Raw genomic sequence first — 15034 nt, forward strand, 5'->3', positions numbered from 1 at the left:
GATTGGTTAGCAGAGGGGATCCTCGCATTAGGTTGAACTGGGTAATGTCTAAGTAATTTATAAGAGGAGAAAAATAGACTTCCTGGAGCAGAAGCAGACATTTGGGTGGAGTGGAAGGGGTGGGGCTGCCTGAGTGGTAAGTAGGGAGCCAGTGTGAACACAGATGTGGCGGTGGGGTGGGGCTCTGACTAGAGGAGGGTGGGTTTGCTTGGATGGAGTGACTATGGTGGAGGACTGCAGGACAAAAACCTGGAAAGGAAAGTGGGGCCCAGGCGACTAGGCTGAGAGATGAGTACTTATTGAACCTGGCAATTGTAGGTTCTTGAGCAAGGACAACAGGCGTGATGAAAGTTTTGGTCGCATCTTGAAGTGGCACTGGCCCTCAAAGGACCCAGATTTTATTTGTCCACGATGGGAAAAGGACCATGTTCCTGGACGCAAATGAGGACTAGAGGTTTCCCTCTCTCAGGGGGCCTGGCCACAGGACTGGGGGATAGGTGGCACACCAATTAAGAAGGTGATATGATCTAAGATCCACAAATTCCTGGATATCCTTGTCACCCGCTCCTCCTTCTTTTTTCACTTTCTGCTGAATTGCTTTGTCAATGAGGGGAGGAAGAAAATGTTCTTTTTAGAGGAATGTTACCACAACAAAAAGCTCATCAGCACAAACTGTTCTAAAATAACACAAAAGCTGTCACCCTGCTCTTCTCTGTGCCAGTGGTGAGCTGTTCTTTTTCAGTGTAGCTTCTGCCTTGCTTTGGCTTCAACTTCTCTCCCGTCAGCCTCAGGCCTCTGGTGGTGAGAGGGGCCTGCCAGTCTGGGTTTTCACCATCGGTCACAAGCTACTGTCTTTGAAAGAGAAGGTAATGGTGGCAAAGTATGTGTGCTTAGGTCAGTCTAAACATGTATGAGACAACCTTGGAGTTCAGGTTCTAACTAGCATGTTGGGTGGACCGCTCAGGGCTTAGAATATTGGCTCACGGGTACTGAGCAGAGATGAGACCGTGGTTGTGCTGGCTATGATGGACCTGAGCTTTTTATGACCATTCGAAAGCACCACTGATTCCCCAAGGATTTTAGAGGAAGTCTGAAGGGATATCTTCAGGCTTCATTTGTTCAGCCTCATATCAGCAAGCTTTCCAGGTGACTGAACTATATAACCTCAGTTCTGGATCTTGTAAAATTTTAGCCATTTTTGAAATAAGTCTTTCTTTTTATAGATTATTGTGAACAGAGTGTTAACTTTCTTTCGATCATTTAGAACATGTCATCAGGCCTCTTCTATAACTATCCCAGGGCTTAGATTCCTATGTGCATTGTTGTGATTTCTTCTTATAATTTCCCTGTCTCTTCTTTGATTCAGCCCCATTTCTAATTTCTGTTTACTTCTCTGTGAGCTATGAAATTAGACGTATGGTAAACTGAGACTCAGCAGGCATTGTATAGGAAATATGTAATCATTGGCATGTGGGGCAGCCAGTTTGGCTGCTCCAGTACTGTCTTTGTTTGCTTCTGTCCTAGTTAGCGGAGCTATGGATTGTGGGCCCTTCAGATGAGCAAGGTGGCATTATTGGTGATGGTGCCCTTCTTGGCAAAGCTGGGAGGGAGTTCTACCAGGCCAACAGCATGGAAATTCATGACCTGTGTTGTACTGAGACTTCTGGTGGGGACACTGCCTGTGGGCAATGGATTTGCTACAATGGGATGGTCCTATCAGGTTGTTCTGACAGTCTGAGGTGGACAGACAGAGGCTGTCTAAACCTGCTGTCCCTTCGTGAGCACTGGGTGTTGTATGTAAGCGATAAACCACAGTAATCTACCCCCAAAACCAAGAGCACTTTATACACTGTGTGTTAGCCAATTTGATAATAAGTTATATTAAAACAAACAAACAAACAAACAAACAAACAAACAAAACCATTGTCCCTTCAACTGGATCCCTACAAGGAAAATCAAGGGCATTTATCCAGCCATTAAACAAATTTTTGTTGAATACCTGTTGTAGGACTATGGATTCCGTAACAAACAAAATGGATACGATTTTAGTTTTTATAGAGCTTGCATTCTAGTGGTCTGTATGTCACAGGCAATTAAATGAGAAGGAAAATTCTGAAATTAGGAAGAACTGTGATTATAGTAGTTTAGTGACTTCCCCTTTAATTTTCTCAGGTAAAATGGTGGTTAATGATTCCTACCCTTGCAGGGCTATTGTCAGAATTCAGGGAGAAAAGTGCTGGTAAAGTTTCCAGCACAAATAACTCCCAAACTCTACAGAAACCAAACAAGTCAACAAAGCATGGGAAAAAATTTGAACAGACACTTCATCAAAGAAGATATATGGATGACAATTAAACACATGGAAAGATGCTCAATATCACTAGCCATTAGGGAAGTACAAATTAAGACCATAGCATGATAGCACCACATGTCCATCAGAATGTCTGAAATTAAAAAATGGACAACACCAAGTGCCAGGCGAGGAGGTAGAGCCACTAGAACTTTTGCTTATAGAGTTTCTTAGAAAGTTAAACACAATTCACTACATGCTCCAGCAATTCTGCTTCTCGGTATTTATCCCTATAGATAAATGAAAATTTATATTCACACTAAGACTTGTACACAAATGTTCATAGCAGCTTTATTCATAAGCGCCAAAAACTGGACAAAAGCAAATGTCCTTCAATGTGTGAATGGATAAACAAACTATGGAAAACTGCTCAGCAATTAAAAGGAATGAACTATTGATGCACACAACATAGATGGATCTCAAAGGCCTTATATTGAGGGAAAGAAAGCAGACTCAAAAAGTTAACGTGCTGTATGATTCCATCTACATGACATTCTGAGAAAGTAGGGATAGGAGCTAGGCCAGTGGTTACTAGGGGTTAGGAATGTGGGGAGGGTTTCATTATCAAGGGGCAGAATGACAGAATTTTTGGGGGGGTAATAGAATTTTCCTGTGTCTGGGTTGTGGGACAGTTAGAAGAATCTAAATATGTTTCAAAACTCATATGACTATATACCCCTGACCCCCCCCCCCAAAGTTAATTTCATCATATGTTAGTTAAGAAAAAAGTTGCCAGCATAGTACCAGACACACAATTCAAGCTCAGTGAATGCTGGTTATTTTCCCCTTTCTGTTTCTTCTGTATTTCCCAGAAAGTTACCTGTATCTGACAGTTGTATTTTAATGTTTGTTTAACTGATGTGTTTCTCTCACCAGACTGTGAGACTTTTCGGGGCAGGGACTGGCCTTATTTGGTTATTTTGCCTTTGTTTCCCCAATGCCCAGCAGAGCCCTGTACAGAATATGTGCTTAATTTAATCATTGGGTGGAATGACTGGCTGATATCTGGGTAGCAGCATAGTGTCTGCCTGAGAAGGGAGGCTTGAGCAAGGGTGTGATCACACATTTTGAGGGGGGAGAGGATGGTTAGGTAGCAGTATGAGCCCAGGAAGCTGCAAAATCAACTTATGCTTTTGTTAGTGTCTGTGCAGTGTGGTGTAGCAGCATAGCACAGGGTTGAGAAGTGGTGCTCTGGAGCCACACAGACCTAGGTTTAAACCTGGCTCTGCCTTCAGCAGCCATGGAAACTTGAAGAAGTTACTTCATCTCCTTGAGCCTCGGTTTCTTCATTGGAAGTGGAGTGATAAGAGTAGGCATCCCATGAGTTTGTTGCTAAGATTAAATGAAATAATGCATACAGAGCACTCAGTACCATGCCTGGCATATGGAAGAGGCTCAGTAATGGTTAGTTTTTGCTATTATTATTATTATTGTTATTGTTTTCATCAGAAAGCACATACATTTTAATGCAGACAGGCCTGTATTCAAAACTTGGCTTTGCCACTTACTATGTGACAAAAAAGCAAGTAACTTCACCTCTCCAAGCCTCAGTTTACTCAGCTGATTGAGGAGATCTTTGCAGGGTTGTTGTAAGAATTTAATGCACGCAAAGGGCTGACGCAGGATTTCATGGTTTTTCCTCCCTCGGGGTGGTGGTACAGATAGTGAGGGCTGGCCTATAAGGCAAGACTTCCAGATCAGCTCTCTCATCCCACGGCACCGGCACCACAGTGTTCAGCTCTGGGAGCCACCCCCAGCAGCTTGGCTGACTTAACTAGGACCAGAGCGCCACAGGAGGCAGTTCTATGTGCGCCCCAGTAGCTGCTATGAAGGGGGTGGGGCATGACAGAGCAGGGCCACGCTTTTCTAGGGGCTGCAACTCCTCTAGCCGCTCCCCCTAGCCTCCTGTCTGTATGCCTGTGTGCTTTAAAAAAGATTTATGTGAGAACTTCTCATTTCCCCCCACCCATGTGGAAGGCTAGAGGAGTTTCGAACAACAAAGCCGTATTATAGTACTGTCACCAGATCTGTTTGACTTTAGCAGGGTAGGAGTTGACTTGCTTTCCACCTTTTTCACTGCCCCACCAAGAGGCATGCTTGGTTGTGGGAGGCTCTGTGAGTCGGGAAGGATGGAACCTCGCACCAAGTGGAATCAGGGCTGGGGGAACTCAACTTTGAGAGGAGCGCTTCCACTTGCAAACCCCAGAGGCCAGCAGGAATTGGACTTGGTGGGAGGTGGTATATAAGGAGGGAGGGAGAAGCCCTCTGTGCTTCTTGCATATAAGCAGTGCTGTGGCCAGGCTGGGCTAATTTGGATGAGGGCGAGTAACTGAGTTATGCCCAGAAGTTATCAGCATGGTTAGTAATAATTGCTTTCCCTCCTCTGCCTTTGGGCCGCATTTCCTTACATCCAGATAGCTGTAGACACCTCCAAGTGCTCTCTTGTCTCTAGCATCCCTTTACCAGCCCGTGTTGTTCATGCTGCCAGCGGTCTTCCTAAGTTATGTTTTGGTTTCATGTGTCCTGCATGATTTTCTTTTCTTATTCCTTCTGACTATCTGTGTCTAGCACTCCATCCCTTCAAATCTGGCCTTGGTCTTTCTTAAGACTCTCTGCACCTACCTCCTACCACTCTGGTCTGACCCTGGTCCTCACTGTCTCATAGCTGTTCCATGCTTATTGCAGGCCCCTTTCTCTGCTCAGCTGGTTCTCCCTAGCTGGAGTTAACTTCTTATATCCCTCCCTTCAACCCTTGGCCCTGTCCGTATCTGTCTTAGGTGTCCTCTGGAATGCTCCAGACTCACTTTTCGCGTGTGAACTTTCCCTGATTTTCCCACCCCCACTGATTTCTCTCATCCCTGTACCAATTCCCATAGCACACATTCTATATCAACTCAATTTAGCACGTAATTAGAATGTCTTGCTTTGTGCCCTAATGATTTTGATTGTATTATCTTACCTATAAGTTTGTCTTTTTTGCACTATTACTGGAATTACTGAAGCACAACTCTGATCATTACTTCTCCCTTGTAAAGGGAATGCAATGGAAGAGGACCATCCTTACCACGTGTCAAGCCATGTTCCAGCTGATGGCTCGTACAGTGTCATTTAATGCTCAACCACTCTATGAGCTAGGTGTTATTAATCGTCTTTTAGAGGCCATTTAACTATAAGAGTGGCCTGCCTTTACTTACTAAATTAGTCTTCACTATCTAAACCTGCCTGTTGGTGCTCCCACAATCTGCCTTTAGCTCTCCTGACTAGTTCACGTTACACTGCATTCCCCTACTTTATCCTGCAACCACTTCCAATATGTTCTCTCTGTCCTATCACTGTGCCTTTGCTTTAGATACATTTTCATCTCAGCATCTCTCTGCCTCTCCTCTTGCCTGTAAAAATTCACTCATCCACCAAAGCCTAGATCAGGGTGTCTCAACCTCAGCATTAGTGGCATTTTGGGCTAGATGATTCTTGGTTGTAGGGAGCTATCTTGTACACTGTGGGATGTTTTGCAGCATCCCTAACCTTTATACACTAGATGTTGTAGCAAACCTCCACCATCACTCCTTACCCCAGAAGTTGTGACAACCGAAATATCTCTATTGCCGATTGCCCTGGGGGACAGAAGTGCCCCTGGTTGAGAACTGCTGGCCTAGATTAAATGTTTTCTCCTAGAAATCTTATTGTTTCTTTATGTGGGAAGTAATTGGCATGAATCTCTCATTTGGCATATCGCTCTGCTCTGTATTGTAATTAGTTGTCTGTCTGACTAGATTGTGATTGCCTTCAGGGGCAGGAGCCAGGTCTTATTTATTTATCACTGTGTCTCACACAGTGCTTGGTACAGGGCCTTACACACAAAGGTGATGAGTTAAGTTTTTTTTTTGAAATTTGAATTTGAAAGCAGTGATCCTGTCTTATCACTGAGTGCCCCTTAAATTATTTCCTTAGGGCAGAGCTAGAGTCCAGGGTTGGCTGGCCAGTGGTAGTGGGGCAGGGTGCTTTGGATTTGTGAGTTCCTGGCCAGGATGGTGGCCGGCTCAGTGGTGGGATGTTTCTAGGAGAGCTAGGGTCTAGGATACAGATATGATATTGCTTAGTGTATGATGTGTGTGTCTGACCTCTGTGACCCCTTCCTTATCTTTCTACCCTATGCTGTGAATCACATACAGAATCTGGGCGGAGGTGAAATCACTGTAGTTAAAATAATAGGGAAGACTTAGGGGCACCTGGGTGGCTCAGTCGGTTAAGCGTTCGACTTTGGCTCAGGTCATGATCTCATGGTTCGTGGGTTCGAGCCCCGCATCGGGCTCTGTGCTGGCAGCTCAGCCTGGAGCCTGTTTCAGATCTGTGTCTCCCTCTCTCTCTCTCTCTCTGCCCGTCTCCTGCTCACACTCTGCCTTTGCCTCTCTCTCTCTCAAAAATAAATAAACATAAAAAATAAATAAAATAATAGGGGAGACTTAGAGAAAAACATGTACAAAGAGGGCAGAGATGAACACAAGAAAAAAAGACACAGAATGCTGAAAGGCTATGTGACTGAGCAAAAGTACACACGGGCTTTGGAGCAAGAAAGATGAGGGTTTTAGGTGTACTTTCATCAACTGTGAGTTGCATGACCTTGGAAAGTTTCTTAAATCTCTGTGAGCTTTCATTTTCTCATGGTCACATGGGGGCAGTAGTCTCTGCCTTGAAGGATTATAGCCAAGATGAAATGAAATCATGTGTAGAAAGTGCCCAGCCTGTGGTTTCGTTCACAGTGGTAGCACCACTGCGTCTTCTCCTCCTGCTACTGCTTCTGCCCACCTGGCCTGAGGTGGCTGCTTTACATATACTCTCTCATGGAATCTTTACAAGAAACCTGTGGGGCAGGTATTAATCTTTCCATATAACCAATAAGGAAACTGAGACTGAAATTAGCACATAGTTACCTGTTTTGGGGGTTATTGCAACTCAGATCTGCATCAGGCTGATGAAAGTGTTTTTTTTAAAAAAAGGTTTTTTTTAATGTTTATTTTTGAGACAGAGACAGACAGAGCATGAATTGGGGAGGGTCAGAGAGAGAGTGGGAGACACAGAATCCGAAGCAGGCTCCAGGCTCTGAGCTGTCAGCACAAAGCCTGACATGGGGCTCGAGCTCATGAACCGTGAGATCATGACCTGAGCCGAAGTCGGAGGCTCAACTGACTGAACCACCCAGGCGCCCCTGATGAAAATGTTCTAAACTTGTGGTGAGGTTGCACACCTCTGAATATGCTAAAAACTCTTGAGTTGCCCACTAAGTTGGTATGTAAATTATATCTAAATAAAGATGTTAAAAAAATAAAATTGTCACTACAACATTTGTTGGTGTTACGGTCACCTCCCACTTGCCTTGCTATATAGCCCAACCCATAGGAACCCCTAGGACTCTATAGAATAAACACTTTGAAAACTGTGTTGATTTCTGTCTCAGTGTCCCCCACTCCTAACTTTGACAGATATGCAGAGGTGCTTCTAAGTCTGAAGTGCCATGGTTTCCGGAAGCAGAGATCCATGGTTAGCTAACTGATAGCTGGTTTGCTTGCTTCTGGGTAGGTGTGGATGGCTTTTGAGGATACCAGACTGAAGAGCCCTGGGACATTCTCTTTGGGAGAATCCTTCCTCTTTTTCTCTCCCACCCTCCCCGCTTCCTTCCCTCCCCTCCTCCCTTCTCCCTCCACCTCCCTTCCCACCTCCTTCCTGTCCTCCCTTTTTCTTTTTTGTAGCTGTCACTTATGGGAAAGCTAAGATGGCAAGAAAGCTATGGGGAGAGCCCAGGTGGTAATTCCTTCTCACCCACATACCAGGAACCTGAATCAGATTCTTGGCACTTGCTATATGGAGCTTCAGGAGGGGACATGTCAGAGGCACTTGGCTAAGTAGCCCTGGTATTATTTTTCCTGGATTCACCTTGTGCTCCAGGCCTCCCTCTGACTCCCACTGCTGCTGCCATGCTGGCCCATGGGAAGCAGACCTCTCCTCTTGGTCTCTGGACCCAATCCTGAACATAGATTTCCTGGCTTCCTCTTTGAATAACTTTGACAGCCTGGAGCTTTTGCTTTTTTTTTTTTTTTTTTTTTTAATGTTTACTATATGCAGCAAGTAGGGCAGAAAAGATATAATTGCAAACAATTTTTCAGATAACCTCAGCATAGGTTTCTGCGTATACATTTCTGTTGCCGCAGTAATTCTTCTTTGACCTGAAGGATTGTTACAGTTTGGAGGCATCTCTCTGGTTTTTTGCCTTCCAGCTAGCTTCCTGCTGGTCTCCTGGTGCAATCACCATCTTATCTCTTTCCCTGCAGAACATTCTGACCTCCTGCCCTTAATGTAGGTAAAGCACAGTTTGAAGTCTGCTCAGGCCTTTTGGACAGAACAGAGATGAGTGATACTGTGAATGACATCATTTTTCAGGTGAAACCTGGTCCTTAGGCTAAGGGAATGACCTGTCCCCCATTTTTTCTTGTAAATACTTAATTGTAGGGCGGCTGTAGCATTCACCTACCAACCCCCACTGAGTTCAAATTCTGTGGCCTTGCTCATGCATTCAGTCCAAACTCTTGTGAGTTTTTTAGAATAAAGTATGTGGACATTGACTTCTTAAAAGTCTAAGCATAAGCTTTGGCGTCTGACCTGAATTCAAATCCAAACTTTGCAATGTAGATCTGTGAGTAATTTGGAGCCTCACTTTCCTCATCTGTAAAGTAGAGATGAAAATAAGATACTCTTTGCTATTGATAAGCCCTCAGGCTAGTGAGAGAGGCAGACATGTAAACTGGCAACAACAATAGCACGTTTTCAGGACTGTAATGGTGGTGTGCACAGGGGCTGCGGGGGGGGGGGGGGGGGGGGGGGGGCTGCGGGGGGGGGTAGTGGTGGGGGCTGCGGTTTGCAAGAGAAATAAGGGTGAGGTCAACTAACGTGCTGGTGTAGCAGAAGATACATTGTCAGCCAGCACTCAGGGAAGGGTACCAGTTGCTAGACAAGCTGAGCTACACATCAGAGGGAGTAGGCCTAGTTTGCAATCTGTCCCAGTGCCTTAGCCAGATACAGGATGAAGCAGCAGCTCCCCCAGATGGTACCGCTCATGTTTCCAGGAAAACCCAGACGGTTTGCTTTGACAGGGGAATTCGTTCTCACTACGCAGACTGTTGTTTTCCTTCCCCATTCTTTGTTGGTGAGTCGGCTTTGTCTGTTCTGGATTGCAATCCTGTTGATGACAGAGATTAGGTAGATTTGTAAGACTCCTCTGTGTGTGTGTCTATATATGTGTATGTGTCTTTATGTGCCTTTGTGTTTGTTTCTTTGTATGTGTGTGTACATCATTTTATGCCTTTTTGTATTTGTGTGTGTCTTTTTGTATTTAGACGTGTCTGTGTGTATGACAAGAAGTGGAGGGAGGGGAGGGGTGCCTGGGTGGCTCCATTGGTTAAGTGTCTGACTCTCAATTTCAGCTCAGGTCGTGATCTCACACTTCCTGAGATTGAGCCCCTTGTTGGGCTGTGCACTGACAGGTAGGAACCTGCTTGGGACTCTCTCTCTCCATCTATCTGTCTCTGCCCCTCCCTGACCTCTCAAAATAAATAAACTAAAAAAAAAAAAAAAAAAAAAAAGGCAGAGGGAGGGAGGAAACCAAGCTGAGGAAATAGGACTTGAGAGAAAGCCCATAAGCCAGGTCAAGGATCAAAGAGAAGGTTAGGAACAAATGGTTAGGCAACAGTACAGTATGCGGGACCTGGAGATAAAAACAGAGTTAGAAGTACAATCGGGAACCCAAAGACACTGTTAATCTAGGCTGGATCTGGACTCTGTAAAGTGGTAGGCAGACTGCAGGGGTGGGTCATCTAGCAGCCAGAAATGGTCAAGCCAGCAGAGAGAGGACAGCCCTGCTGCAGGTATCAAGCTTCTGAATCTTCCTGTCCAAGGAGGAGTCAGCGGCTGGCTTGCAAGGCTGTCAGACCTAACTGGTGTTTGTGTTTGTTTATGCAGGTCTCTCCATGCATGTCCGTGCATGTGTACCACATCCAGTGTCCTCTGTGGTAGTAGAAACAACGGGTTTTCAGTGCGATGTCTGATCCACCTGAGGACTCGTGACCCCCCATTATTTGTTCTCATGTCCTCCCCTACTGCCCCTTCTTTCTCTTTTTCTCTCTTCCTTCTCCAAGCATATTTTGTGTCTGCTGTCTCCCGGACGCTGGAGATGCAAAGACTCTCTACCTTCAAAGAGCTCATATAACTAGTGAGGCAGAAGAACATACGTGTCCTAATAGGTGTTGTGATGAGGGATTGGTACTGCATGCTCTGGAATTTTAAGAAAAGGGAATTTAATTCATCCTAGGATTCCAGGAAATACAACCCAGAAGAGGTAATGGCTGAGTTTAATTTTGGCAGATGAATAGGAGTTAACCTGGGACAAAGGGGAGAAAGGTATAGCAAGTGAAGGAACGTGGATGATGTCCTTGGATCTGTGAAGTCACAGGTTCCTTTAATTCAAGCATAGAATGTCACAGTGGGACAGGGAGGGAGAGGCTGGAAATGAGTCGAAGTGGAAATCGCAGGCATTAGCCAGATTCTTAACATACTGAGGAACTTGGATTTTATCCCAAAGATGATGAACTACAAGGATTGTAAACAGAGATGGGGCTCATTCTAATTGACAGGATGTCTGGGGTGGGCTTTGCAGAGCAGGTGAAACTAGAACTTGTTTTATTTATTTATTTATTTATTTATTTATTTATTTTAAAAGTTTATTTATTTATTTTGAGAGAGACAGAGACAGCACAAGTGGGGAAGGAGCGGGGGGGGGGGGGGGCGTTGGGCACAAACAGGCTTTGTGCTGCCAGTGCAGAGCCTGAGCCCGATGCAGGGCTCAAACTCATGAAACTGCAAGATCATGACCTGAGTTGAAACCAAGAGTTAGACACTTCACCTACTGGGCCACCCAGGTACCCCTTGACCTTGATTTTTAAAGATGAACAGGGCTTACTGATGAAAAGAAGGAGAAGCAGAAAAGAGGAACTTATGAGTAAAGGCAGGAGGCAAAATATATGACAAGTTTGGGAGACATCAAGTAGGGAGGTGTTTAGACAAAAGTTTCTTTATAAGAACGGGGCATCTTCAATGGCTGGTATGTGGCTCCAATAAGATAATGAATGTTAAGAATCCTTTGTAAACCATGATGCTGCATGAAAATGTCACTAGTGGTGTTGTTATCCAGCTTCTTCTCTTTCCTTTCCATGCCCGGCAACACCAGGCTCTCCCAGGTGTAGGTCAGGTAGGTGTGAACAAGGCAGTGTGGCGCAGTGTGGCGCTGACTGGGTCCTCTTTCATCTCGCCACCTGGCGTCTTGGGGAGGAGGAGGAGCTAAGATTAGCAGTCTCTGGGACTCAGAGGCCGGGTGCTGGAATGAGCCCTCCTGCCAAGGGATCTGGGTTCAAAATAGTCAAACATTTATGAAGCACCTCCTATGTATAGGCGCTGTGGGGGACTGTGCCTTACATGATCTCATTTTCTCCACATTGCCACTTTGAGGTTGTCTGCATTTTATAGGCTTATGGTGACATTGTGAATAAGTAGTAGAGATGGGATTATAGTCTGTATCTGTGAGATTTTTTTCCTATTTCACTTCACAAGCCTTGTGATGTCTCTGGGTGGTGAGCAATCTCGCTGATTAGTGCAGGGTGGAAAACTCTGTGGGATCGAAGGCAGTGTGGGTTTGGGAGGATTGGAGAGAGAGTTTCTGGGCTCTATGTTGGGGATTGAGCCATAGCCCCTTCCTCCACATACAACAGTGGTTCTTGCTTTCAAGGACTGACTCTCCTCTCTATATCTGTCTTACCTTGGTGCTTTCCACAGGTCTGATTAATCTCTGTGTCCTTGGATCCCAGCACAAGGAATGTCACAGAGTCATGCACAGTAGTAAATGGCTGGTTCGGCAAATGAATGAATAAATGCCTCCTTTTTTGTTTTTTTTTTTTTTAAAGTTTATTTACTTTGAGAGTGAGAGTGCAGTGCAAGCAAGGGAGGGGCAGAGAGAGAAGGAGAGGGAGAGAATCCCAAGTAGGCTCTGCACTGTCAGCATGGATCCGAATGTGGGGTTTGAACTCACGAACCTGAAGCAGATCCTTGACCTGGCTTATGGGCTTTCTCTCAAGTCCTATTTCCTGAAATAGGACTGACCTGAGAGATCATGACCTGAGCCAAAATCAAGAGTCAGATGTTTAACCTACTGAGCCACCCAGGCGCCCCATGAATAAATGCCTCTTAATAAAGGCTTCTAGAACCCCTAATGTCTTCACTACTCCCTCTGCCTTCTCTTATGATACTGTGATGCCCTAATAGATTTTGTTTTTAAGGACAGTTTTGTTTTTGTTTTTGTTTTGGTATTGTTGTTTGACACATAAGCCTAAATTCTCCCTTTTACAGTTGATTAGGAGCCAGAATGTTGTTAAAGAGGAACACGAGTTTGTCTTGCTCTTTTTTTTCTTTTCTTTTCTTTTTTTTTTTTAAGTTAGCTCTACACCCAGTCTGGGGCTTGAACTCTTAACCCCAGGATCAAGTTGCATGCTCGACTGACTGAGCCAGCCAGGTGCCCCCATTTTACTCCTTTATATTCTCTGTTCCCAAGCCTTTCCCCCTATCCTCTCACTGCCTAAAGGTAAGTGGGATTTAAAAGGGACACATGGTGAACCCTCAACTCTTTTGTCAGGTGTTCTATTTTGGAAATGGAGTCCAGGAGGTTTTCCTGCTATTAAGTGCTTGCCTGGATGCATGTCTGAGAATCTTGGAAAGCCATGCCTAAGGATAGCAGTATGGAGAAGAGACTGAGAGAGGAATCAAAGTTGATTCTTCTTTATGGGAATTGTAAGGGAGAGAGAGTTCCTTAATACCTGAAGCTGTAATAGAGGGAGTAGGTGCTAGTCCAGGGATCAGCAAACTATGACCCCTTTCCTGTTTTTTGTACAGTCTATAAACTAACAATAGCTTTTAAATTTTTAAATAGTTGGGGGGAAATCCAAAGAAGAGTTTTGTGACATGTGAAATTTACATAAATTCAAATTTCAGTGTCCATAAATATAAAGTTTTATTGGTTCAGAACTACTCTTACTCATTTACATATTGTCTATGACTATTTTCACTCAAGAACAGAGTTGAGCAGTTGTAACAGAGACTGTATGGTCTATGAAGTCTAAAATATTTACTGCCTGGTTCTTTACAGAAAAAAAACTTCCTGGTCTCTGGTTTAACCCATCAAGTTTTTAAAAACAGGTTTATTAACATATAATGCATATACCATATAATTTACCCATTTAAAGCATACAATTCAATGGTTATGAGTATATTCATAGATATGTGCAGCCATTGCCACAGTCAAGTTTAGAAACTTTTCATCACCTCAAAGAGAAACCTTCATATACTTTGGCTATTGTTCCCCTATCTTCCTATTCCTCACAGCCCTAAGCAACTACTAATCAACTTTATGTATTTATATATTTGCCTATACTGGACATTTCCTACAAATGGAATCACATAATATGTGGTCCTTTGTGACTGGCTTATTTCATTCACCTAGTGTAAGGTTTTCAAGGTTCATCCATGTTGTAGTACATGTCAGAACTCTATTCCTTTTTATGGCTGAATAATATTCTATTGTATAGGCACACTACATTTTGCTTTTTCCCTCATCAGATGATGGACATTTATTATGCTTTTACCTCTTGGTTGTTATGAAAAATGCTGCTATCAATATGTACAAGTTTTTGTGGGCATGGGTTTTTATTTCTCTTGGGTATATACCTAGGAGTGTAATTACTGGGTCATATGGTAACTTTGTGTTTACCTGTCTGAGGAACTGCCAGACTGTTTTCCAAGGTGGCTGAACCATTTTACATTCATGCCAACAATGTGTGAGCATTTCAATTTCCCCATATCCTTACCGGCACTTGTTATTGGCTATTTTTTAATTACAGCCATCCTTGTGGATGTGAAATAGTATTTATTACGGTTTTGGTTTGCATGACTGATGATGTCAAATATCTTTTCAAGTGGTTATTGACCATTTGTATATCTTCTTTGGAGAAATGTTTTATTCCTGTCCTTTGGCCATTTTTTAATTGGGCTGTTTGTCTTTTTACTATTGAGTTGTTAAAGTTCTTATATCCTAGATATATACAAGTCTCTTATCAGATACATCATTTGCAATATTTTCTCCCAGTCTGGAGGTTGACCTTTCGCTTTCTTTTTTTAAAAAAAAATGTTAATGTTTGTTTATTTTTTGAGAGAGAGAGAGAGAGAGAGAGAGAGCGAGCGAGCATGAGTGGGGGAGGGGCAGAGAGAGAGGGAGACACAGAATCCGAAGAGGGCTCCAGGCTCCGAGCTGTCCGCACAGAGCCCGACGTGGGGCTCGAACTCACCGACCTCGAGATCATGACCTGAGCATGCTCAACCAGCTGAGCCACCCAGGCGCCCCTACCTTTCACTTTCTTGATGATGGTCTCTGAAGCACAGATGTTTTTCATTTTGATGATGTCCAGTTTATTTGTTTATATTTGTCAATGTTCAGGCTTTTGATGTCCTAAGAATCCATTGTCAGATCCAACATCATATTTTCCCTTGTATTTTCTTCTAAGAATTTTAAAGGCATCTGAAGCTTAACATGCCCCA

General features: G+C 44.0%; 1 protein-coding gene across 6 annotated transcripts in view; it reads left to right on the top strand.

Moving 5' to 3' along the window:
* The window catches only part of STIM1 (stromal interaction molecule 1), a 185567-nt gene that overhangs the window by 103856 nt on the left and 66677 nt on the right, over positions 1-15034 (top strand). The window contains exon 1 of one of the 6 annotated variants that reach the window (XM_023239489.2): positions 9340-9548. The exons of the other annotated variants lie outside the window; for them this stretch is intronic. Within the exon in view, the coding sequence (XP_023095257.1) occupies positions 9426-9548 (123 nt within the window). The 5' untranslated portion in view covers positions 9340-9425. Of the gene's footprint in view, positions 1-9339; positions 9549-15034 lie in introns of those variants that run through there. 6 annotated transcript variants of the gene reach the window in all.

Source organism: Felis catus, chromosome D1 (assembly GCF_018350175.1).
Source record: "Felis catus isolate Fca126 chromosome D1, F.catus_Fca126_mat1.0, whole genome shotgun sequence".
Lineage (NCBI taxonomy): Eukaryota > Metazoa > Chordata > Mammalia > Carnivora > Felidae > Felis > Felis catus.